Raw genomic sequence first — 26486 nt, 5'->3', positions numbered from 1 at the left:
AAGAGAGCAGTGTTTCTGCTACATGAGAAACAAGCAAGGTTAATTTCATACTGATTTTGGTAACTTTTGGGGGACTATAACTGAGAAAAGCAGCAGAAAGATATCCGTGGTGCACACAGAATGCAACACTAGGGAAACTAGCTCTGTGAAGCCATACATCTGCTGCTCTTCTTAAAAGGTTTCAAAGCATTTCTGCTTAAGAGACCTCCCAAAGACTCATTTAAAAGCTCAAACATGTCCCCAGTAGTCACTGTTGTGGATGGTATACATGGAAGAGTGGGGTATTGGCTGTAACTGGTTGCCTCCAAGGGAGAGAAAATATGCCGTGTGCTGCTCTGAGCAGTGCTCCTGGAGGAGCAGGGGGTGTCCAGGGCCCACTGCTGTTCTTGCTGGTGGAACCTCTACACCCCAGGCAGCTGCAGAGCTGGGAGGGCAGGATCCCTGCATGTAGACACAGAAGAGGTGCAGAATAGCCCACCCCACCCACACTGGCTTTTGGCACCAGGTATCACCTGAAAAAGTGAGACCTCTGATGCTTGAATGCAATGAATAGCTAGGTCCTGCTCCTACTGCAGTCAGTAACAGGAAAGGTTTTCCTGTGGGCGCTGCTATCAGGATTCAGTGAGGAACTTTCTCTTCTGTTTATTCTCTGATAGGCATCTGTTGTGAGCAGCTCTGCTTTAAATCCCTCTAGTTATGCTTGTGTCTGTAGGTGAGGGGATTTTACAAATCAAAAAGTCCAGAGGAGATTTTCACCTCCTTTCCAAATAAACACAAAGACCATGGGAAAATTTGTTTCCAGGAAGATGAGTTGCATTGAGAAAAAAGCAAACACAAAGCAGAATCATTTGTGGAGGCTGTCTAACCCTGCCAGAGGTGCTGCTTCCAACCGCAGTGACAGGAGCCATGCAGGATGTGCAAGGATATGGAGCTGGAGCAAGGGAAAGGAGCCAGCAGAAAAGCTTCAGGCAGGTCACCAGGAGACCCACTTACTTCTCTTTGAAAAGAGCCAGGAAGAAGTCAGACTTTTATCCAAAGATAAAAGGTCTATTGAACATATCCCCATTTTTTGCTATGTATCTTGGCCACCTTTTGCTTTAGGTGAACCACCAATACACACAATCAGCAATAAAGCATACAAAAAACCAAAGAATAAGTTCTCTTTCCAGTTAAGTTCTGTTAATGGTTACATAGGACCTAACAGTCCCTGAAAACCCAAGCTGTAAGTACTTAAGCCGAGTAAAGATTTCAAAACTAGTCTTCTCTTGGTGTTATCTTGTTTTTCGTTAGGGTTGACTTTTAAAATGCTCAGGCCTCACAGCTCCACCTAAAGTAAGTGCAAATTGGGAGCTGCTTATCATCAAAGCAGACACTCCCAATCCACTTTAAAATACACAGAGCTTTTACATTTCCTCTTTTTGCCTTTTTTTTTCTTTTGTTTTTTCATCTCAATTGGAGTCATAACTTGAAAGAGGAAAGTGTAAAAACAAAACAACATTTCCTCAGTGTTTATCATGTTAGCCTCAATTTTTTAACTTCTAAATGCCATAAAATATAAGCTCCTTGTCACAGAATAATTCCCTCTGGAATGATTATGATACAAATTATTTGCCAGTAGTGCCGTTGCAAGTAATTGATTTTTTCAGCTCACTGGCTGAACTGAAAAATAAAATGGGGGAAGATTTGTGTCAAATGAAATGTATAGTTTTATTTTCAGATTTTAAACTCCCTTTTAGAATATTTTAGACAATTTTTAAAGAAAAGTATTTCCAAAGGAAAAATTGTACCTCTTTTGAGTTTTCAGAAAAATTAGTCAAAAGTATTTGCTAATGTGGGTTAAATTCTGAAGATCCTTTCAGCCATCCTGGACAGAAATTTCTTCTGTGAATAATTTATACTTCAAAAATACTAATCCTTTCTCCTGGTGAAGAAAACTTGATGAAAAGCGAGCTGCTGAAGTATACCAAAAGCAACTTAGCATCCTATAGCTAACTTAAGACACTGAAAAAGAGATACTGGGTCACCCCATTTCTAGCCCTGATGGTTAGAACAACACAACAAACACAATGCTATATGTTAGGAGTAATTTTAAACAGTTTAGGAAATAAATTCCTAAGTGTATCTTTTTAATTTTGGAAAACAATTCTTCTTTCATCTAATGTACTTCAATTGTTGATTTGGTGTAGATAAAGCTTATTTTCTTTCTCAGAAATACCATATGACAGGACTTTTTAATTATAGACACTACTTATTATTATCTTAAAGCCAATAAACTGGCTTCAAGATAATATTAAGTCTTTTAAGAGCTGAAAGAACTGCAAATATTTTATTATGTTGTATTAAAGTCAGAGGAATTATACAAAGATAAGAAAATACTTTTTAGTATTAGAATGCTTGAGATAGGTGACAAATTTCACTTCCCATTTTCACTTTCTTTTTACCAAAGAAAAATTTAAAGGGAATAATTTAAGTGCAGAATCACAGAACACTCTGAGTTGGAGGGGACCCACAAGGTGATCCCTAGATGGTCTCTGGGTGTGACTTGTAATGGCTGACGTGCTCTTCTCACAGATGGGTGGCCAGAGCTGGGCAGTCCTGGCCAGAGGCAGCTGGAAAGGAGCTCTGAGACTCAGATGGTGAAAGGCAGAGGGGACCTGGCTTCTGGCACTGGCCTTGGAGCAGCGAGCGGGTGACACGTGTGGACACGAGCAGGTGACATGTGTGGACACGCATAGAGGCGTGCCCATCGTGGTACCACCAATGCTGGTTTTCCCCCAGTGCCAAAACAGCTCTGCCATTGGGTTTAGTACTTGTCCTAGCCACAAACTTATGTGACATGGGACAAGAGACTTTGTGTATGTCACTGTGAAAAGGGGTTGCTGACACTGCTTTGGAAAGTTGAAGTGACAAAGGGCTGGTAGTTTTAAAGCCTTGTATTTTAAAGTCTTAAAATTCTGACCTTATGTCAGATGAGAATAAAATAGGGATCGCTTTTGGCCTTCAAGTGCCCTAGAACATTTATTATTCATGTTTGTTTTTAACAAATACTGGGTAAATCAAAGAATGTTCACACAGACACTGCAGTATCCACTGAGAGGCTGGGAACATGTTTTTGTTGCTCTATGAAAACAGATATGCTGGGGGGTCGAATTTGATCCAGTGACTATAATATTCCATGTACCAGAAGAACTAAACAACTTCATTTATATTTTAAATGTTTCAAATCAATACTTCCCTTCATATTCTGTGACCCCCGCCAGGAAACTCTTATAACTGAAAATTTAAAGAATAGATTTTAAGTTATGAATAATGTAAGGCTGTCATAGGGGAAAGCAACAGTGAAATACTGCTGACAGAAACAATCAGTACATGTTTATACTGAAGAACAAACCTTAGCAATTCCATCTTGCATAACACAGCTTTTAAAATCCTATACAAACTTTTCAGTTTTGCCTGAAATGTCAAGCAGTCTTCCTCAGCCTTAAACTCTACTGGAAAATATACAAGCTGTTTCTGTTTCTCAAAGACTGAGCTAATCTGGAAGTAAAATGTATGCATATATAAAATAAATAGCTCTATGAAAAATAACAGAGAACTAATAGATGCAGGTAAAGAAAGAGCTTAGATTTGAAAAAAACCCAAAAGTCCTTAATATGGGGAGGTCTAGCAGTATTTATTTCTCAAGCAAAAGGTTATTACCAGGAATAGATCTAGCAAGATAGGACAGGATCCATTTTGGGGCACAGACAGTCAGATGGTGAACAAGAGCTTCCTTGCACTAAAGCATTCTTCAGGGCATAAGTGTGCTGTTTGAGTTTCATTTGCACACTGAGAGTTGCCATCCATTGAAAATAAGAAGAGGTATTTGTCCTGTAGACCTGATGAGCAGGAAGGGCCACAGTACCCTGAGAGAATGCTTATGAAAATGCTTGCATGACACATAGCTTTATCTTTAATGAATTGGGGCACAATTATTACAAACTCCCTGAATTATGCAAATAAAAAAATCTAGAAGAAAAACATAATGGCCACTTCATTAGAAAATATTTTTATAAGTAATACTTCTGGGGATGAAGGAGTTATTGTTTGTCTGATGTGTTTATAGCTGTGTTCTCTGTCTCAGACAATGAGGGCTGCAGAGGGGAAGGAGGGAGACAGCTCACTGGAATTTAGGATGGTGCCCACAGCAGTCATGACCTTCTTTCCCACCACTGCTGTTCATTGTCGTTTCTCATCTATTCTCATGCCTGCTCAGCATTTCCTCCTGTTGACCTACACAAGCCAGGAGGGGGGAGCATTATTCAGGGCTCAGAAGTGTCCCCAAATCTTGTTAAAGCAGTTCTCTGCTTGCAAACTGGGCAAAAACATCAGGAGAGAAAAAGGGCAGCACTCGTTGATTTTCTGGTATACAGATTTATCATGATAAATAGCAAACATCAGATTGACTGAGCCAGATGACTTAGTGGCCATATAATCATATCACAAAGGGGACAAGCTTCTGGCATCTATTCTTCTAACAGAAGTTGAATGTAGCTTTTTTTTTTTTTTTGAGAATGCAATATTTCTATTACTCTTCTTTTTTTCCCCTGTGCAAATCACCCCTGTATTTTGTATCAGTTTTACTCCTTCATAATATTCTCTGGGTTTTCAGATGCTGACCTACTTGTGAAGGTAAAGAACTCTATAAAATAAGGAAAAAAGTCTTAGTCTGTAACAGGTTTCTCTTGAGATGCAAGCATTGCAGAATGGGAACTCTGAGAACACCCCCAACAGAACAGCTGCCCCCTCTTAGTCTTACCAGCCCCTGCTCCTGTGGCTGCAAGGCAGGACAAGTGCCCTGCTCTCCCCTACACCTTGGGGCAATTATTTCTCTTTTCTTGCTTGACTAATGTAGTTATAGCAGCTGGTTTTGTGTTTGTTTTTTTTTTTTTTTTTTTAATGTGCTAAGTTTACGATGATATAAAAATTACACATTTTATGTGTTAGGAATTAGAGGGAAGCTCCTGCATACAGGACACTGAGACTGGACTTTACAGTGTATTAACTGTATTTGCAGCAATATTTGCACAACTGTCCAAAAGGTGTCTCTCCTCTTACAACATACACTCAGCCCATTTTAAATTGCTGAGTCTTTCTCAGTGACAGTAAGCTCTTTTTTTGTTGTGGTCCTAATATGTGCAAGAGATTTTTCAACAGCCCTGGTATAATAAAACACAGTCAAAATTTCCAAAATCTCCAATTTTTTCCAAGAGTCAGCACTCAACCACTGTTACATAATTTAATTTTAAATGCCAAATGTCTCTAAAAATCTGTGAGTGATGCATCAAGTGATGCTCTTTGGATGAAGCCTTTAGAGCATATGTATCTCCTCTCCACAATTCACAAGCAGGCTGAATGTCAGCCACACACTTGTGCATTTGTTAGTCAAACCAGGGGTATGACCGTACAGGGAGGAAAGCAGGGAACATTGAAAGTATATCCTTTGGAATCAAAGCACACAGCCCTTTGTCATTCCCCTGGTATCGCTGTCTCGCATCTCTCCTATTTAAAGCATCTATATTTTATGAAGCACTAACAGACAAACAAACAAACCAACATATAGACCACAAAGTCAGCATTAGTCTCCAAAAGCAGCCATTGGAAAGATGAGGTATTTCAGGATCTGCTCTCTCAATACAGTGATTCAGTATCTCTAAAACCCTGAAGTTCCAATATGTATTTTAAGGCATCAAGTCAGAAGCATGAGATATCTGTACATGGCAGAATGGAGGCTGTTAGTGTCATCCACCTGGAAGGATTACTTTTGGAAAGAATCACTACACTGAGGGTTACTCCTGCAGTGTCTAACTGGCCTACCTGATGAGAAGGTACAATGATGCAAACTGCTTTGGGTGTGTAAGGGTTCCACACTGTTGAAACTTTCTTTCAAGACATGTACACTAGAGGGGAAATGAAATATTATTTTTCATTTTAATTTTCATTTCATCTAACTCTTTCTCCACTCCCCCTTCACCACTCAGGAATAAAACATGGAAAACATTTATTCACCCCTGCCCCAACCCCCCTCCCATCTAGCTTCTGGATCAGGTTAAACATTTTCAGTAGCAGAATATTAGTAGCAGATTATTTGATCTTTAGCTCATTACTAACTGTAACTCACCATTCTCAAACCACAGCTTCCTATCTTTTAATTCTCCTCCTGTGTTGCAGAGGGGAAGGAGCTGCCCTTGCTGGCAGACTGCAATTCCTAGGGGGCACAAGTGATTAAAAATGTAACTGGCTCCTTGCTGTTTTGCTGTCCTGCTGGAAGAGTTATTTCAGGGGCATTCAAAGGAAGGAAGGCATGGTTCCATAAACACAGGATCCTTAAGGAAGCTTGTTAAGTGATAAGCAATTTTCTGCATTGACGAAGTAGAATAGCTTGACTTTTTTATTGCAAATGGAGACGTTCCTTCTGAAGGTTTCCATTCCCTCTTTGAGCCACTGGGGCAGCGACTCCCCATGCGCTACAACTGAAGGAGTGATGATCACATCATGGAAAAGAGAACCAAAGACAGTGAGAAATGAGCAGCTGGAGGTACGCAGGGTGTGGGACGAGGGAAGGAGGATTTCCCGAAGTGGGTCACTGACAAAACACATGCCTTGTCATACTGCAGCTCTGTCCCCTGGCCAAACTGCAAGTGCTGCTCCCTGTTCCTGCTGGCTCCACTCCCCCAAGGGAACAGCAGGCTGTGGGACCTGCTGTGCTCTAAACGCGGGCCAGAAATGGTAATTTAAAAAAAAACAACAACTTTTCCAAGTCAATTCATGGTTGTGCTTACATGGCAAAATCATCAGCTCTAGCTCTAAGGGAAGAAACAGCCCACAGTTCAATAAATATGAGAAAAATCTAAGGTCAAAGGAAAAGATAAGCTACTGAGGGAATGAATTTCATGTTCCTCTCCTGCACATACGGCTGCCAGAGCTTCCTGGACTCCAGTGCGTGTTCATGTGCTTGGATTGGCTTTTCTGAACAGGCCTAAACCAAAGCACTATAGAACCATTACCAAATCAAAGAAGTTAAATTACTATGGTTATGACAATTTCAGTAAACACCACCCCAACATCTAAAGATCCTTAATGCACAAGAGAGTTGAAAGGAAAAATAAGTAAAATCTGTTTTACCACCTATAAAAGTCAGAAACAATAAATAGTCCTGCAACCATTCTGTATCTGGTAACTTGCATTAAAATATATATAAAGTATTCTGGGAACTGAAGCAATGCTTCAGTTCAATAAAACTAATGTAATTAAAGAAAAAGAATCCTGTTTTTCCTCTGCTTGCAATTTCAAATGAGAGCTTCTTAAAACTTGTGACCATTGCTGGAATCCAATTCAGGACCTCAGCTTATCAAATTCCCTGCTCTGGCACCATGCCTTTGAGGTATTATGAAGCGCTGCTCATGACAACATCCCTGTCTATAAATGCTCCCAATAACTTTAAAGAGCAGACACCCCATTTTGAAATAGGCAAGTGTTCACTGTGAATCAAAATGGAGTCACCAAACATGTGCAACCTTCAGCTGGTGCTTCTTTTCTTGCAAGGTAACAAAGGAAAACATGTCAGCACAAAAAGTATGCTTGTAACATTTTAAACGTGGAAAGCTTTGCAGGACAGCACACCTATACAATGCCACAGCTATTTGAGACCCTGTAGACCACACATCTTATCCTGTAATTCATTCTGGGACGGGGAAACTGCCAGGCTAATGAGCTCTCCTGCAGCCTCTTCCCCAGCAGGTGCTTAAATCTTAAATCAGACACGGCCATGCCAGATGCAACCTCCTGCACAAACGCCATCCTCGCTCCCACCGTGGTCTGAGCAAGCCACGGCAGCCCTAGCGTCTGACTTTGATGAAAGCACAAACTTCCTTTCCATTCCGACAGTGGAAGCCAAATTAATTCCTCAGCTTCTTTAATGCTGAGAGCCACATCTTGGGAATTCAATACAGGAACATATTAATCTCTCTGATAGGTGATAGTGCAATATATTACTGATGGGGGAGCCAGCACGTCAGCACTGTGACAGTGACCCTGACCCGCAGATGACTGAATGGGTAAGGAGTGAAGGAGCTGCTCTGGCTTGAAGGCACAGCCTCAACTTTGGCAGGCAGTCCTTCACTCTTGCCCCACTGCTAATTTTCCAACACATTACTTTGTGGCTTGGGTATCCAGGAAACCTCATTATGAAGGTATGTGACAGCCCCTGATAATACATGTCTGTGGCAAAATAATTGATCCCTCTTTGCAGTGGTGATCTTTAATGCTCATAAGGCATGGGAGGTTATTAGATAGCAGGCACCCTTTGATGGTCTCCAGCGTAATACGTTACCAGACAGCAATGTGCCACCTATCTATCACTTACAAAATAATGTCATCCCTCAAAAAGGGCCTGGCAGTTGGTGTTAGGGAGGAAGGGGGTTTAATTATATTTGTGGATGAAAAGATGTCCTGAGAAAAGTGTGCAGCCTGATTATTTATTGGCTGTTCAGAAGCCCTCAGCACAATATAAGGAAAACATCAGGCTCTCCAATACGGTGGTTCACACTGCTGTTACAGACTCTAGCCTTGAAATCAAGTTCAAGCTGAAGAACAAAATTACCTCTTACAATATGTGGTTTACTTCTGAAAATGAAAAGGGTAAGAGACGTATTAGCAATGTTGGCATTAGTGGAGGCAGCTGTTTTTAGATATTTGGTATTTCAGGGATGTGAGTTTAGCATCGTTACTAGAAGTACAGCTTACTATATTCCTCTGCTAACTTTCCAACAGTGAGCAGATGGTTACCCTATTACCAACCATTTGCATTTAACATATTGTAATGATTTATATACCACATGTCACTGAGCAAAGTAAAAACAGTCGATGGTAACTAATTAGTTGAGTGTGAAGATGCGTATCTCGATGTATATATCCTTATTGTAATAAAATTAAATCTTCTTGGTTGTTATATTAGGTTTAATGTGTGGTGTAACTGAAATACTAGGGGCAGTTAAATGTGCACTCCCTTACATGCCTATTTTATGAATGATGGTGCACAGAGAGTAGATTATAACAATCCATTGTTCTTCTCTACCAATCCTTCTTAAGTGTATTTCAAAGTACTTTATAAATCCTAATGTATCAGATAATGGCTCATATTATAGGACAACACACATCTGGAGAGGGTGGAAGTGGGAATGCTGCTTGGCAGAGAGGAAGTACACTCAGAGCTACCATAAAGACAGAGATGGATTTAAGAGAGAAAATGAAAATAATCACAAGGTCTTCAAGGGAGTTTGCAAGGAACAAGCAGACAACTACTGACATTTACATGAACATCAAAGTCAGAAGATGGACTCAAGGGTTCAGAGGAAGAACATAATGTTAGAAACCTGCCCTGCACAACTAGAATATGGGCAGGTCTATATGCCATGTATCACACTATCCATGGTATGTCCCAAGGCCTGATCAGATGTAATCTACAGTATGAAGCTATGGATTATCTGCCTTATCCTGAAATGGTTTTTGTTCACTTTTTGGCTTATTTCAAAATGGTGGCAATCACCCCAGATACGTCAAAATAATTGATAGTGAAGTACAGCTGGGTTACTCCAGAGTATAGCAGCATTTCCAGCATAAAAGTCTGGATGAACTGTTGTGTGAGCAACCAGGTACTGTTGACAGACTGACTCTAAGGCTCCAAGGACTCAGTATGCTGCAAAAATTACAGGTGGTCTCATTCGGGAGTGGCAGTATGTCAAGAAGTTCAGCAGTTCCTGCTCCCTCCTAATGTCATTAGGACACCTCTTGCTACTCAGCTTTCTTTCATTTCTACCATATCCCACAAATCTCCAGGGACACAGCCTGTTCTCCTGCAAAGGGCTGCAGCCAGCATTCTGCTGTCCTGAATGCGTCAGCAGCCAGCCTTTCTCTAGAGAATATGACCTGCTGTGTAACTCCTCGGCTCCGTTTCCCTGACCGTATTGCTGCCTGCTAAAATTGCAGCACTGCCATTTGTTTCTGTAGCTCTTTCCTTACTTTTCCATGAACTAGATGATAATCTATAGGAAGGTGTTGAAAACTTACCCTATAGCTCAGCCCAGTTAACGATATGCTTCACCTGTGTTTTACTGAGGATTTTTCACAACGGCCTGCTGGATCAAACAGGGACTGTGATGATTCCCTTTGAACATGGGTCACTGGGACTGCTGGGGCACAAAAATCCCAGAGGTGGACTCCAGAGGGAATGGTAGGAAGGGTCTCACAGACCCCACATAATGATACTGTTAGACCTTGACCTTTACTAATTCACTTTCTAGTTTCTGAATAGGTGTGACTGTATCACTGGATGTAACAGAACTGGCTGCTTTACATCAGCTCTATCATACAGACATGAGACAGGATGAACAGACTGAGATGTGTGAGTTTCTTCTCATTTTTTAAAATAGAATGTGGGATAGCCTTCTGACTTCTGTCCTCCCTCCTTTCTTTTCCCCCTTTTTGTTCCTTCTGTCCTCCCTTCCATTTCATCACTGTTTTCCCTCATTCCTCCTTACAAGCATTTGAAACTCAAGGGATTAATAAGAGTAACTACTCAAATTACTCCTGATTTACAGGATGCCATCTGAAACGAGTATCAGGACTGGTCTCTTGTTTCAGTATTTAACTTTTAATATATAGGGAGTGATACAGAGAATACTATGGAACCATTCTAAAGGGAAATAAGAGGAAAGGCAGGGGGGTAAGTCTCTTAGTTCCAGATACTTCCCTAGATCACAGCTGAATGATGGGTTATTTATTACAGCTACCAAAAAAAAACCAAACCAACCAAAAACCAAAAAAAACAACAAAATGAGAGGAAGAGAAGCATCACCTATGTCAAGAGAAAGTACGTGGCTATTTTGGGTTCAGCTACTATTTTCTGAGGCACTTCACACATTGAGAACTTTCGAGGAAGAATCAGCTCCTAAGTAGACGCAGTCAGGTACTGATAGGAACAAAACTAATGGCAGGCAATACCACCACATTGGTACCCATGGAAAGGATCAGAATGTAAACTTAAAAAAACCCCAAACTAATGCATGCCTAAAAAATGGTAGTTCCTATTACTTGTGAAATAGTTGGAAATTTTTAAACTTTTAATGTGATAATATGTTGTACCACTCCAGCTTTAACTTCAACCAGAAGGACATCCCTGTGCTAGGAATCATTTGTGTATGTGATACAGAAGGTCCTTAAGCTTATTTCAGTGTTTGCATTAAATTGCACTCTTTTCAAATGAAAAGCTTAAAGGAAAGAAAGTTTCTGCAAGCTATTGGAGTCACTGAATTTATTCAGAAAGGCTCTTTGGATTGCTTCTCAGCATACAAAGCAATACAGAAAGAAAAATCCTCGTTTCTTTCATCAGGATTTTTATCTCTACTCCTTTAATATTCAATGGTAAAATGAATTATACTACAAAAAGGCTTGGTGCCTCTCCTCAATAACCCTGATCCTGCACGATATTGAGCTTCCTTGAAAGACAGCTGGGGGAGATCAGTAGGGAAATACTTGATGTCTTGCAAAAAAGAAAAGATGACCAGATGTTAATGAGCAAAGGTGATGACTGAAACCTGGGGATTTAAACCCACTGATTGATTTCAAAAGCATATAGCAGAACGAGGGTCCTAGACAGCATTCAGACTCCACTGCTCTGCTCTCCTTCCAGCCACTGTGACTGAGGCCACACTGAGCTGATGGACAGGACTTGTGCCATCAGGATGCAGGGTAGAAATCAGTATTATCCAAACACAGGCACCAGTAAAACCCACCCAGGACACCTGTATTGAGTAAACCCCTGGAGACTGCTCATGTGTGAATAAACACCATGACCATTTATTTCAGTTCCTGATGACCCTAGATTTGCTTACAGAAAATGAAGGACCATTTTCCTTAGTGACATATTACAGTAGATATATTAAAAAGTCAGAAATTGCACTTGGGACTTACAGATCAATTGACATGCTCTTAAAGATATGCTTCTTTTTCTTTCCTGTTCTCTAATGAGTTTATAATTTAATCAGAAAAACTGCTAGATTCCCTCCAAATACTAGTGAAAATCTCAAAGGGAAAAAGCTGCTTATGCAAGTGTTCCTGTAAAACAAAGAGTATTCAAGTATGGTAAATAACTGCTAGAGTCAAGAACAGTATTCAGTTGTCTCCTTAAAAGCTAGAAGCCTACATATCTTAATATTGATGGTCTGGTTTTGAGCTGAACATCAATTAAAACATTTTCTATTATAAATAAAACTACAGCATTTCTATATATTATAACTTCCCTAGGGAAAAGTTCTGCTTTTGGGTAAACTACAGAGAGACATTATCATATAGTGTTGCCAAGTGTATGACAGAGTAACATAAGAGATTTACTCCGATTAATCTATCCACAGACTGCACCTGCAGAATAAGCCAGAGGATGGGACCCAGTAGAGCCCAGCCTGCCTGGTGGAACTGCGTGTCTGAAGCTGCAGGGTGAGCTCCCACTCAGGGCAAGGGCCCTCACCCACCCCAAATCCACCACAGCCTCAGGAGCAGTTCAGCCTCACAGCTGGCAGGAGCGGCGGGCTGACCGAGGAGACAAAAAAGCCCCAACCCCCTAAGTAGCAAATAGATTTTCCTTCAGACTAATTTATTCAGATGCTGAGATGGATTTGAATTTAGAATAGATAAAGTGAGAGCAAGGAACTGCTAAAACTGAGGTTACTTTTCATTTTTGTATTGTGAGTTAGAGGTTTCGATTGCAGCTGGGACTGCAGCCGCAGCTCAGACGCGGTCAGAAAACCCCGGGGCTTAAATACAGAAGCTTCAAGGCGAGAAGAGTATAAAAATAAATTCCAGAGGGCTTAATAACATTGTGCAGAAACTGGATATTCTGGTGTCAGAAAGAAACTGGTGGCTCTTAGATCAAAACCTAATCATTCAAAAGCAATAAGAGCCTTTGTTTTACCCAGCCAGTCATTCTGTTACCCACTGGGACCATGGTTTTTACAAGCATCCCGAATTACAGTTAATTTACAGTGTATAAATGTACCTGTCATTGACAATATAACATTTAGAGCAAAAATACTTTAAAATTAACATGGTTAAACCTTCCACAGTCTGATCCAAAATCTGCTAAGAACCTTGAGCTTGACTTCAAAGGAATTATTATCAGCATTTTAGTGAACTTAACAAAAATAGGTTTAAAACTGGGAGCTGTACCTCACTGCTTACAGCCAGGACTGTCCTTCACATGGAATTAAACACAGGTAGAGCCTGCAGATGGGTCAGGCCACCTCTGCAGGCAGCACAGTGAAAGAAACCTTCCTGAGGCTGTGGCACAGGACACCCTCTGATCCTATGCAGCAAGGCCAGATGAGGGGAAGATGTCTGCTCTTTCTTAGCTTCCCATCCCAGAAGACTTTATTTATGCATTAGTTGACCTTTCTAGCTGTTAGGACCATCTTGCTTCAGCAGTTAATTAACACAAGTGCCATAATTTAATACAGTTAATGCTACTTTATGCCCTTTAATGTACCTTCTATTAGTGATATTATTGTAGTATTACCCTGTAAATTAAAATAAGATCAAGAATAAGAGAGGCTCTCTTTAATTAAGGCACTGGCACACTGCATCGTCCATTATTCACTAGAAAAAATCACCCTGATTTAATGTGACCATCAGTTAGTAGTAGACCATCAGTAAGTCAGAATTAGTTCATGTGGATTATTAGGTTTCTTGAATAATGGGAGCACAATGGGGTTGCTGAAATTGGTAACAGCCACGTTTCCTTTTTTCATCACCTTAATAAATACACAGTGGAAGTGGTAAATTGAAGAAGAATAAACAGGTGGTAATAGAGGAGGAAAGGCATTCATTGATAGTACACAGGTTTTCATCTCTAATGCAACATACATCAGGCTTATTTCACACCAAAATGCAAAGCAATGACAAAACAAACCTATATTAAGTGGGTAAATCTCCTGCCTATAATTCATGGTGAAGTATTAACTGCCACATAGTTCTGTATAGTGGCTTTAAGATAGATGCTTTTCACTGTCATTGATGCTTAAAACACAGTGTGAAACAAATTACATTTTATGCTGCCTTTAGAAATATGCTATTATGAGCTTTGGTGATTTTAACTATACTTGACCTAGAGGTTATGTTTTTCAGAAAAAGGACTAGCTTTAAAGTGGCTGCCAGCATCCCTCTTCCACTACATGTCAAGCTCCTTGGTAACCTCCCTTTGTATCCTCTCTTCATGGAATATTCTAGTCTAGTCTTACCAAATTTGTATAAATAGCTGTGTCTCAAAGCCCAGAATATGAATCTTGGTAGTAAAACAAAATAATTTTGTAACAATTTCCAGTTAAAATTCTAAATTAAGGAGCAAGAGCTGGAAAGCTCAGCTGAACTGGCACAACTATCCTGGTAAGCCTTGCTTCCCCCTCTGCTGGTTCCCAAGCTCAGGCCATGCCAGGGCACATGCTGGGAATGTTGATTGGGAGGCTCTGGTGGGGAGAGGCCATAAAGTTTTTGGAAGAGACAAAAAATACCTAAAACTAGGTAACAGTGGGGTCATTGCAAGTTACAACTGGTGCAACTAAACAACCAGGGGCTGTGTACAGTAGCCCCACAGCTGCTCAGCAGCAAGCAAGCCCTTAAGATTTTAGCAAGGAAGGCTCACTAGATATTGATGGAAATGGCATCAAATCCCAAAAGAGCTGTTCTTCTCATTACCAGAAAAGTGATAAGAATTCACATGAATCTAATCTAGTGAGGTACTATTACACATCAGATACTTCTTTTAAAGCACGTCCAATTACTGCAGCATTTAGACAACAAGTATCAGCATCAGATAAGTTCTCTGTCCAGTCACGCTTCATTTCTACGATAATTTTTCACAAGATTGGTGATCCCCAGATGTGCTCAGAAGGTTTCTGTTTCTAATTTGCATGCAATGCACTCTTTTTTAATCCTTCAGATGCTTTCTTTGATAAAGTAATGATAATCTAATTGAAGTCAGACTAAGCTCCAAATGGGTTTTCAGACAGGGAACAGGCTTTCCTTAAAGCCTAAGGACCTACAAATCCTGAGCTTTGATATGATGCCTCAGTAGAGCTAACCTATGTAGAGGGAGCCAGTGGAGAAAATATACACATTAAATAAGTTTTTTTTTTGTATTGAGGCTAATTTTACCAAACTATTTCAAACAGTATCTTAAGCTGTTCATGATCCACTTAGCCCTCCCAAGAGACTTCTGAAAAATAATTTACAATGTAACTAATGAGCATTCCTAGAAGAATTCTTTAAACAGCAACATTTATTTTAGTTTTTAAAATGTTCGACTAGTAATTATGTACATATGGATATATAGTTGATGTGGACACAGAAGACTGTAACTGCATGTTAAATCTCCAGTCCTAAGAAATGTATTTTGATGATTCTGATTTTCACTACAGGAGTAATAAAGATATAGTCAGCACTGTTTTATATAATCACTATTTTTTTTCACTCAGTTCTGAGTCTGCAAAGAAAATCCCTGACCTTCCAAGATAGATTAGCTTTTCTGTTTGTTTTGTTACTTAGATTCTCTTTAAGAAAAAAGTTTTTTAAAAAGGAAGTCTTAACTCCTATATAGGGGAAACCAAGAAGGAACAAAAGGTGTATTAGACGGGCAAGTGAATTGCTAATAGAGGTGATCCCACTTATTTCCGCTGAACAACTTGGCATCCGAGACTCATACAAAGGGATCACTCTCCTGCTTGAGGGCATCAGTCAATTGCTAGTTTGAGCTGGGAACAAAATTTCCTGATAGAAATGTCACTGCCATTATTTTTGGGACTACAGCGCTTGATACCAGCCATCACTTGCCCTAGAGGGAACCATTTCTCTTGAACCCAGCTGAATAATCATCTTTGTTATATTCAAATCAGTCTATCTAAGACACTGTTAGGTTTTTTTCCATTTTAATTCAGCTTCTCTGCATTTCAGAGCTAATTAAAGTAGAAGGAGTGGGCTCCAATCTGCACTGCTTTCCTTGTTCACAGCCAGACCTAGTGGGAGGGGTTTGTGCAAGGGTTGCTGAATCAATCACAGCTCACATTAGAGGCCTAGAAAGGTCAAATGATTAAACAGAATCTCTGTTTTCAGTTAACTGCCACTGGGTCAGACTCCAACTACATAGAAGTAGAAAGTGTTTTGACTGCTAGGGTGAATTCCTGAGCCAACACATGAACCGTCCTGCCTGTGAGACCCAGGGCTCAAGATCCAAGGTGAATGCCAGCAAACACCCAGACCTTGTGCCACTGAGTCAGAAACTTCTGGTACGACAGCAATGGCCTTCAGCTGAGCCAGATTTCCAATGAATGCTGGCAGAAACGATGATCTTCTTTGGGAAAATAAACAGTTTTGAATACCTTCTAAAATCAAACACATATGCCTGTTTCTAAAGTTATATATTCTCTTACCTTCCGTATACCCTTATGTCTGAAATTGCGTAAAAGTAGCGTGCCAGGTGTTGCTCATCTACATATATTTCACCAGTTGCTGGCCTAAGCAGTCTTATCCTCAGATCTGTGATGGTAAAGAAATCTCTTAACTTCTTGGTGGTGTCAAGCTGGCCATAAAGAGAAGCCATGTTATGAAGCCGAGGTCCAGCAAAAAAAGCGAATCTGTCTTTGATTTCGAAGTGGATTATTTTGCTATTTGTCATGTACCCAGTAGAGTATTCCTCTGTGCAAATGATTTCTAGGACTGTGTGCTGTGATAAATCCCTCACTGATTTTGGATCCATGTGAAAAGCATCTAAGCAGTCTGTAGCATAGTATTGGTAGGGCTGCCACGTTCGTCCATAGTCGAGTGACTTCTCCAGGATCATTTGGTCTGGACGGCCAGATTCAAAGGTGATGACTATGTTATCTGTAAGCTCAATGGTTTTGTTCCAGGAGAGTGTAATATTAACATGAAGAGGCTTCGGATAGTCCTTCCAAGTTGTGGACTGCCAAAATGTGGAGGGATGTCTTCCTTCCAGATCGAACATCAGTTCTGGAGGATGAGCCAGTTCTTGGGTACTTGCATCACATTCATTATTGCACATGTAGGGATTCCCCTGGAAAAGAGCAAAGCAGTGTTACAAGGGGCACCACAGAGCTGAGTGTGACACACAAGATGTTTCTTGACTGAGGACTGCTTTTCTCCAGGAGGGAAACCAAGAAAGAAAAAACAAATGCCTGCAAATAGTAACTTTATCTTAATGAGATTAATCCTGGCTGTTTTACCTGTTGAAGTACAAACACAACATAGAGAGCACCCTTGTGTCTGTACTGTAGACATTTTTCTTAATACATGTTAAAGAAAGAAACAAGCTTATTTACCCTGAACAACTTGGGCCAGAGATTGAGTTACAAAAGACTAAAAACAGTATGCAAGTCTCTAATAGCTCAATAACTCCAACTCTTCTTAGAAAGATGCAGCAGCCAAAGAGGATATCTTTTTGAAACAAGCATGTTCCTCAGAGCTCTGCCCAAAAAAGTACTAATTTTTAGGGCAAGTGTATTTTGTTAGCAGTGCAGCCTGTGTGTACTCAGTATGAGCCAGTATTCACTACACTTTCAAGTTTCCTTTCACCCAGGTGGGAAATTTATCATGCTTAACCAGCTCAACACTGCCTTGCCTTAAAACATTTACACTTGCAACCAAAAGCCATTAGAAAAACAGTGCTCTGTCAGCTCTGGGACTTGATTCACGTATCTGCCATCTTATTACGGGGCACCAAAGTACTTCAGAAAAGACTTTTCATGAGGCACCAGGTTCAATTTATCAGGACAAGATAATCCAACACTTGATTAGGTGGGAGATGCCAGTGGCTCCAGCTGGACCACTGCCAAGGTGGCTGGAGCTCTGAACTGAGGGTTGAGTTAAAAACAGCAACAAAAAAAGCTTGCCAATAGTGCACAGCTTTTACTGCTGCTTGTCCTCTGAAGCAAGGTGAAAGTGAATTATTCTCTTTCTGGCCTTTTGATGCATTAACTTTCACACTACAATCTTCTGCTTCTTCACAAAGGCTATTTTGTCTGCAGATTGGGGATATCTTGCAGCAGTTGCCAAGATATCAGACCCCGTAGGCTGCACTGAATCACGTATATCTAATTTCAGCTTTCAACAGTACCTTAGTATTGTGCTACTTGTTCATTCTGTGTTTGTTCCAGAAGGCAACTGCTGCTCTGTATCCTTCCCTCCATCTGACACTCAGATTGTGGAAGAAGCCTCTATTCACTGATAGTCACCACTGCTGGGGAAAAATACGCACATGCCTATACCCAGCAGAGCTCGATGAGGTCAATAATGTAGCTGCTACTGTCATTGTTCAGAGTTCCCTGCACCTGCCCTGAAAAGAGAACAAGCCCTGGCACAATGATCAACCTTTTCTTTTCTTGTAATTGCATTATACTTCTCTCCATCTCAAAGCCTGAGGGCAATGAAGTGACTCAATGCTATCCAGTGTGGAAAACAGTTTCAAACATGAGTTTCCACCTTGGCCACTGCTCTGCTCCTTGATATACCCCCACAAAACACAAGCAAAAGAACTTCTGCACTCACTCTCCTCTCCACTGGCTACTTCCTCTTACCTGGGTTAGAAAATGCTATTTTCTTTCCCTGTCTTTCTTGTTAATACAGCTGAGTGCTAAAACTCACAACGATTCACTGGGACTGGAAGTTAGGGAAAAAAATCTACATGAAAACAAAAAGGGTTATTTGAAAACCAGCTGTAACTGGAAATACCCTGCAAAATTTTGTTTATAATCTGTTACAGCTCTGATTTCAAGCTCATGGTTGCTATTTCTATGCCTTCCTTTTGAATAAAACAGTGAAAATTAAAAGTAAGCTTCAAGCAGAAGAGAGAAAACACAGAATTTTTAAATATTTAAGCTCCATTTAATATATCAGATACAAGTGGTAGAATTGGCTAACTTACACAAGCCTGTTTTCCTCAGGGAAAATATACATATTGTGAAATCTGAAAGGTTCCAGATCCTTTGGCTGTATGTAAATATCAGTTTATCACAAGATGCTCAGATTGCACAAGTCACACCTGTCTGAGGTTGCCCAGAAAAATCTGGTCACTTAGATCTGCGTACCTCTAATCTATATGCTTTATGCTTCTGCTTTGGCAAAAGCAACTGCACTGGGAAGTCACAGGTATCAAAACCCAACAAATAAATGCTCCTGTGCAGCCAGACAGGTGCATTAAGCACTGCTGAGGGATGGCTTTAGCTTCCTGCTCCACAAGCAACTGCTGAGTTTGTTGTGACTCTTTGTGCTAAAAACTAAAGCCACTCTGATCCCTTAGTCCCTGGATGCTGGAGGAAGCATGCTTTATGACTTCCAGCAGCTAACCCAGGTTGTATGGAATGCAGTGTTTCTTTCTCTATATTAGTTGATTTATTTTACTCCCTTTGCCTTTTATCTTTTACGTTTTAGCAAAAGCTGAGGTGCCAACACAATCAGAGAATAACTGGGAGAGGGGCTCTAAAAACACCCCACAAGCTAATGTGAATACAGTATGACACTGAGAGCTGGCAGCCCTAGCTTGCAACTGAAATGCAGTCTACAACTCTGTGCACAGAGCTTTTCAGGGAAAGATGAGATTATTCCAATTAATGCAGAGTATTGTGAGAAGTAGGTCAGAATCACAGTGCTGTCCTGTCCTGTAGCTGAAACTCTTACCAGTGGTAACAGCAGTGCTACCACATGCAACTAAAACACCGGGGTAAGAACATCACTGCAAATGAGAATCCTAATAAAAGCTTCAGGTATATCCTCACCAATAAACTTAATTATTCTTTTACTTTTATGGCACAGAATTCTCTTTTAAGAGGTGAATGATTTGATGACACCAAAATAACCTGTGTGGAGTTCAAATGCTTGAAAAAGAAAATTAGGAGAAAAAAATCTGAGCTGATTATAAGCCAATAAAAGAAGTGTCCTGAATTCTAACAGGAGGAGAGAAATTATGAGTTCATGTAAATTCCCCTCTGTCTACTGACACGGCAATTGCTGATGTAATTTTGAAATCTTTAACATAATTATTGCTTCAGAGGCTTGGAATCAGGTTCCCATTTTCTTTGCTAGCAACTTGGCTTTCAACTGCTTCTAATTAATCTTAAATGTAATTTGCATGGTAAGTCATACTTACATTACCAAAACAGTCTAAAAGGGTCTTACTCTACACAAATGTCCCTCAGAACATGTTATTATGAAAACAATTAATTTAACTGGGATTAGTTACTTATTTTAATGCCTTGATCTCTACGATAATCCTCTTTAAGACTTCTGTCTCAGTAAAATGAATAAAACAAAGACAAACTTTGTCCAATTTGTGAAAACCAAGCTCAGTCTGTGTTGGAGCCGTCTGAAGGACCACAGCATTAACATCTCTAAGTAATTTTGTGCCTAGCAGGCAGCCGTAAATAGATCTTCATTTAAGCCTTCCAAGAAACAGCTCTTCAGTAGGACAAGGTGGAAAATATTTATAACTTTTCAAAATTATATTTAAGCCATTAGGAGAGTTCTAAATAATTAAATACTGATAAATACTTCTAAACACTTTAGTGCCAATTAGCATGAAAGGTAGCTGAGTCTTTCCCAACACCACAACCATGACCACCTATAACAACCCACTATTTTCCTGTACTGCAATGAGAGATTGATATTAGATAGCTCCTTGCAGGCAGGCAAATTAAGCTGCTATTTATTTTGGCTTTGGCTGCTCATGGAATTGAAAATATTACTGAAACTACTGGCATGGTCTAAGTGTTGACTTTAGGAGGAGGTACCTGATTTGCAGGCACAGTGAGGACATGTGGCTGTATCACAGAACTTCATCACATTCAGCCCAGGCTGGAAAAAGCAGAATTACCTGAGAAGCTCCTGAGTAGAGGTGACTGGTCCCAGTAGGTTTCCCCTCAACTAGCTGGATTTAGTTTGTTTTAGCACACAGTAATGTCTCTTTGTGCCAGCCAGCTTGAACTTTTATAGTGGTGTTGGAGGTGCTCTGCAAGTGTCCCTGGCTGGGACGGGGTGCCAGGGCTGGCCTTGCAACACCATGGCAGCAATGTGTCCTACCAAAAGCCTCTCCAGGAACTGCACAGTGACCCTAGGATGAGGATTTAGGTCAAAAACAGATGTCCAGCAGCAGTGTGACCTCTGAATGTCAGCAGGGGAGCAGCAGCAGTGTTGCAGCTGCCGTTGAAGGGTTGCAGTTTGAGTGCTGCTGCTCAGGTGAAGCCTCTGTCTCTCCCCGTGCAGCTCCTCAGTGGCACACACACAGGCTCAGGGTTCGATTGAAGATGTTGCTCCTATCAATGTGTTCCCTGTCCACATTAAGACCTCATGGACTTTCTCACTCAGGAACAAAGACAGAGGGGCTTAAATCTTCTGTAGCGTGAAGACTGGAAGCTGTATCACAGATTTCATGCTGTAATGGACACCTGGCTAAATCCCCACAGAGGATTATAACTTGCATTTTCAAACTGGTGAAGGCTACTGAGGTCAAGCTGGCCAAGACTTTAAAAAGAACCAAAATAAATTTTCAAGAAGTGAGTCACTCCAACTGATTTTTATACCACTGCCGCAAGGTAATTAGACCAGATGCACGAGACAAGAAATAAATACAGCCTCACTTATGTCTGGAGTGTGGCTGTGTGGTAAATTACCACATTCAAGTCACACTTGTAGAAATAATAGAGTATTTTTGTTTTCCTTTTCAAAAGATCATTACAATTAATTCACATGGTGCATGCTGTACATTGCAGGTGATTAATTAGACAGTAATAGCTAACAGCAACAATTGCCCTAATGCTTACATTTTGCATGCGGTTTCTAACCAGGAATGACTTGTTTACTGTGACAGAGCCAGATTATGAAACCATTAATTGTGAGATACTACTACACCTAATAAGGTGTTGTTCTGCTAAGGGCAAACAGTCAGTGAGGTGGAGGATTGGCAAGGTCCAGGATCTGGTGCATGATAATTGATGTTATCAAGGCCACTACATCCATTAGCTGGTTTGAGAGCATCTCGGTCAATGTCTGCAGAATTATTGCTGTGATGATGACAGGAATGGCTGTAGACAAGAACATTTTACCATCAACAGCCTTTCATCACTGCAGTGACAGCATTTTAAGTTAAAGTGATTTAAGTTAAGAAAGAAAAAGTGCTAAAATCTGAGTGGAAGATTTGATGCTCTTTCAAGAGCTCCCAAGCGAGGGCATCTGGATGCCCAGACTAGCACTTTGAACTCTGAGCTGCAGGCTGAACAATGTACATTCTTCAAAATGAGCAAAAAAGAGAATAAAAGCATGTTTAAATCAATACCTTCTGGGGAGACTTAAAAAGATTAAACCAGGGAGGATGTGACTGGCCAAAAATAGACAATAATGCTTAACAACTTCATGCACTTTTAAGCTTGAAAGTACATTGTAGATTATGGTCCTGATCCTGAAACAAACTTGGTGTAAGAAGGCCATTGTAACTCAGATTTTAAAAAGATATTTAAGCCTCTAAAAACCTGGCACTTTTGCTGTGTGGCACACAAGCCTAGCTAATTAGTCTTCATGACAATACCTCCACAAGGTATGGAATCCTATACCAAATTTACATATAGATGCAGAATTAGGGAGAAATGATTTTGCATGATGAACTCGGTAATCCCTGATTATATTGTACTGTTGCTTGCAAAGCCTTTTGGTAGATCATGTGAAGGTATTCCTGGCATACAGAGTAGTTTTCAGATTGTTGCCTCTTTTCAAAACCATGGATTGAAAATGCTGCATAGGAAAACATTTAATATTTGCAGGACCAAATGCATTGGTGCATTTGCCAAAGGCATTTACTTCCTAGCAGAACATTCTCTATTTTTAGTAACTTTAGTTACTTTTTGAAAATGATTTTCAATTTACTCTATGAGTCAAATGGAGTTTTGTTTCCTCTGAAATATTTCTACCCACTTCTGGGGAGTGAAAATCCTTCTTTTCCTCACTGGTAGCTTTCTGCTGCTGAAACTGTCTCTGACTCGGCAACCTTGCTGATGTAACTTTGGCCACTTGATCCTTCTGGCATAACCTTATGGCAGATCTTACTGGCACTGACCCCAGTGTGGTTTTGTTATTTCAGAAACTCAATATTGGTGTTTTCCTCCTGCATCAGCAGGTATCTGGCAACATAATCACTTTCCTATTTATAGCTTTTGCAGTGTCATGCCCTGCCTGATGCTGGGACCCCACTGTGCTGAGCTCTAGCTGAACAATACAGCACATGTTCCAAGAAAAACTGAGTTTCTTTTACACCAGATGCATACATGGATTTAAGAAACTGAAATCCCAGGGGGTGTAATATCCCCTTCTCTCAGAACAGTGGCACTTGTCCTGACTAAAGCAGCTCGTCCATGAGAGCATTCCTTGGACATGGCAGCAGAGGGTATCCATCTCCAGCATCCTGCTCAGCTCAGCATTTTTGTCTGAGCCAGTTTTCCAGCCATCCTGCTGCCCTGCAGGAGCTCTGGCAAGGAAGCATGCAGGAGATACAGGGGGTGTCCTCAGCTGGGAATAGCTTATGCTGCCAGTAACAACAGCTTGGGGTGTTTCTGCCTTAGGTTTTGTGTTATGATACAGCTCTCATCTTGCTCACTTTCTGATTATTTTGGAGTGTCCATGGATTAGAATGGGAGCCATTGAGAAGGTAGAAAGAAGAAGTCTAAAATATTACAGCTGAAAGGTGCCATTCCTGAGCAAGGAAAAGCCAGCACAGAGGGAAGTTAGTCCATTATTATGAACAGATGTTATCAGAGATCACAGTGATCATGGAGGAAATGTGAACATCAAAATCTGAGAAATTAAATCATCCTGGTGAGGACAGGAGAAATCAGGGTGCTGGGAACACTAATTTTTTTTGTGTTTGTTTGGGTTTTTGTTGGTTTTTTGTTTGTTTGTTTTTTGTTTTGTTTGTTTTTTGTTCCTTTGTAGTTGTAAAGGATTGTGTTCAGAGTTTTGGTCCAAAAAAAGAAAACTGTGCATACAAAAAGTCTGAGAAACAAGTTTTGACAGCATGGAAGACCCCTGCAGGCCCCTTAAGGCCTCCCTTAACCTGGGAGCAGGGGTTGATGTCCCTGACCAGCCCCACCTGGGCCCCAGGCCAGACCCTGTTTAAGCTCAGGTCTCTGTTCTGATGCACTGCTTGGCGAGAAGAGTACTGGTACTACAGAAGGGATGCAACAGCTGGGGCTGAAGTGAAGCAGTGCAGATAAATTGACTGGCTTAAGGGCAACATGGAAATGCACCCTAAATAGTGAACAAAGAGCTAAATTATGCCTGTGCCGTTGTACTCATGTTTAAGTGACTAAAAGGTCACTTACATACAAAAATAGCTACTTGCATGTGCAAGTGTTATTTATGTTGTAGAAGATTACTCAGAGAATGTATGTGTCTGTTGGACTTAGACACAACCATTTCTGTCCCAAACAAAATGAATTTCACTGCATATGTCCCCCCAAGGCATCATTACAATTTTGTTCTTACAGAGAGCAGCAGGATTGAGGACAACAAATTCAGATTATTTCCTTTCTGACAGATGTAAACATAGCACCTGCAAATGCTTACCCTGGTCTGCACTGCAGGTATTGCTGTTGCAAACTCAACAATCCAAATTCAGGTTTGAAGAAATCTGTTTTTTCTATTAGCAGTATTTTACTTCTTCTGTATTTACACATCTGTGTGAGCATGCTTTATATTTTTAATTTGTTTCACCTGATAATTTTATTATTTCCTGAAAGTGGAACTGTAGAATTTGCTACACCTGGGAAGTACAGCGGTGTGATGGAAGGCATACCTTCTTATGTCACTGTGATTGTAGGTTTTATGTTTTACTCAGAATACTGGCTGATTGTGTTAGTGCAGATAGCCAAAGGCACTGTACCAAGCTATTCCAATTGACAAGAAGTTGATACAAAACTATTTTCATTTACAGAAAAGCACAACTCCGTTACTAGGAACTAGTTAAAAGGGAAACTAACAAAACCAAATCCCAAACCTTTCCTAGCTTTGTGAAGATAGAGTCCTTGTTTAAGTATTCACCCTCAGAAACAAGATCTTATAATTTATTTCTCACTTGTGATTTTCACCAACTTAAAAGATGCTGTTTGGTTGCCTAGATGTGCAGCGACACAGTCATTCTGCAAAATCTGTGGGATATTGACTATGAATTATGGCAAGACAATGAGCAGAAGAAAACCAAATCCTCCACGGTATTCATTAATGGTTGCCTGTGACAAACCACTGTCAGCTTTAATAGTTTTCCTGGGGTGATTCTTGCTTCCTCTGTGGGAGACTTTTGAGATTGCTAAAGAGGATTCCGAAGTGGTAGCAATAGTTAAATAACTTTCATCAAATGTAATGCAAAACATAGTTAGAAAAAAGTCATCTTCGATTTCATTTTATTTCTTCATAAAGAAGTAATCTTCTTAGAACAGATGGTCTAATCAAATACCTGCACAACCAACACTAAGCAATGCCTATATTCACTAGAGCATTACCAAAACACTGAGCTGATGTTTTATTAATCACCCCAATGAGAGAAATGCTGAGTGCCATTCAATAAACAGTTAATTTCCCAACACTGGACTAAGTTTTCCTTTGTTATCATTGAAATTAGGCAGCCTTTCCAAGCCAAGGCAGGCTGTCTTCCCCAGCTCTGCCAGTTCTTTATTTTGCATGCTATCACACCAGTTTGAATAGGATGCAGTGTAGTAGCTGTGAATAAGGATAGCAAAACCAGGTCACTTAAAACTGTAAAAAACCTCTCAATCCATGTTTATGTAATATTGCATGTTTATGTAATGTTTTGCACACTGTTTTTTAGCTCTAAATCTCCAAATGACTTACAACCATGTTCAGCTGCCCACAAAGTTACAGGTGCAGGAGATCAGACAAAGAGGTGAAGTAATTAGTGCTCAGACAAGTGGTAGCTAAGCCAGACCCTCTTCCTTTGCCTCAAGGGCCTTTTTTTCAAAAAGAAATTTTTTTATTAATTATTTTTTTCAAAGACAAATCTTTTAATTAATTCTGTGGCTAATGCCATAGAGAAAACACAGTGCAAAGCCAGACAACAAATAAAAAGGACTAAAGAGACAGAAGAATCTCTTTTCTTGTTAGGGATGTCTCAGCTGTGTTTTTGGGATTGTCTGCATCTGTAGACACTGTTCATCCTACTCCAGAATGTTATTGGTTTTGTGCTTGTGGACCTCATGCAAACTTGTATTTCTACAATAACTGTAATTTTATTTCTGATTCTTAACATCAGTATTATTTTTGACAATTTTGGACCTACTAATACGCCTATTGCCATTTTTAGTAAGTTTTAGAGCTGATGGATTGACACTGAATGTCAA

General features: G+C 40.3%; 1 protein-coding gene across 11 annotated transcripts in view; it reads right to left on the bottom strand.

Annotated features, from left to right (window-relative positions):
* The window catches only part of NTNG1 (netrin G1), a 146719-nt gene that overhangs the window by 68017 nt on the left and 52216 nt on the right, over positions 1–26486 (bottom strand). For all 11 annotated transcript variants that reach the window (XM_038143716.1, XM_038143719.1, XM_038143720.1 and 8 more), the window contains exon 3: positions 16512–17152. In XM_038143716.1, coding sequence (XP_037999644.1) covers positions 16512–17152 — 641 coding nt within the window. The remainder of the gene's footprint in view (positions 1–16511; positions 17153–26486) is intronic.

The sequence above is a fragment of the Motacilla alba genome, chromosome 8 (genome assembly GCF_015832195.1).
Source record: "Motacilla alba alba isolate MOTALB_02 chromosome 8, Motacilla_alba_V1.0_pri, whole genome shotgun sequence".
Taxonomy (NCBI): Eukaryota; Metazoa; Chordata; class Aves; order Passeriformes; family Motacillidae; genus Motacilla; species Motacilla alba.
This window is presented reverse-complemented; position numbering and strand designations above follow the sequence as displayed.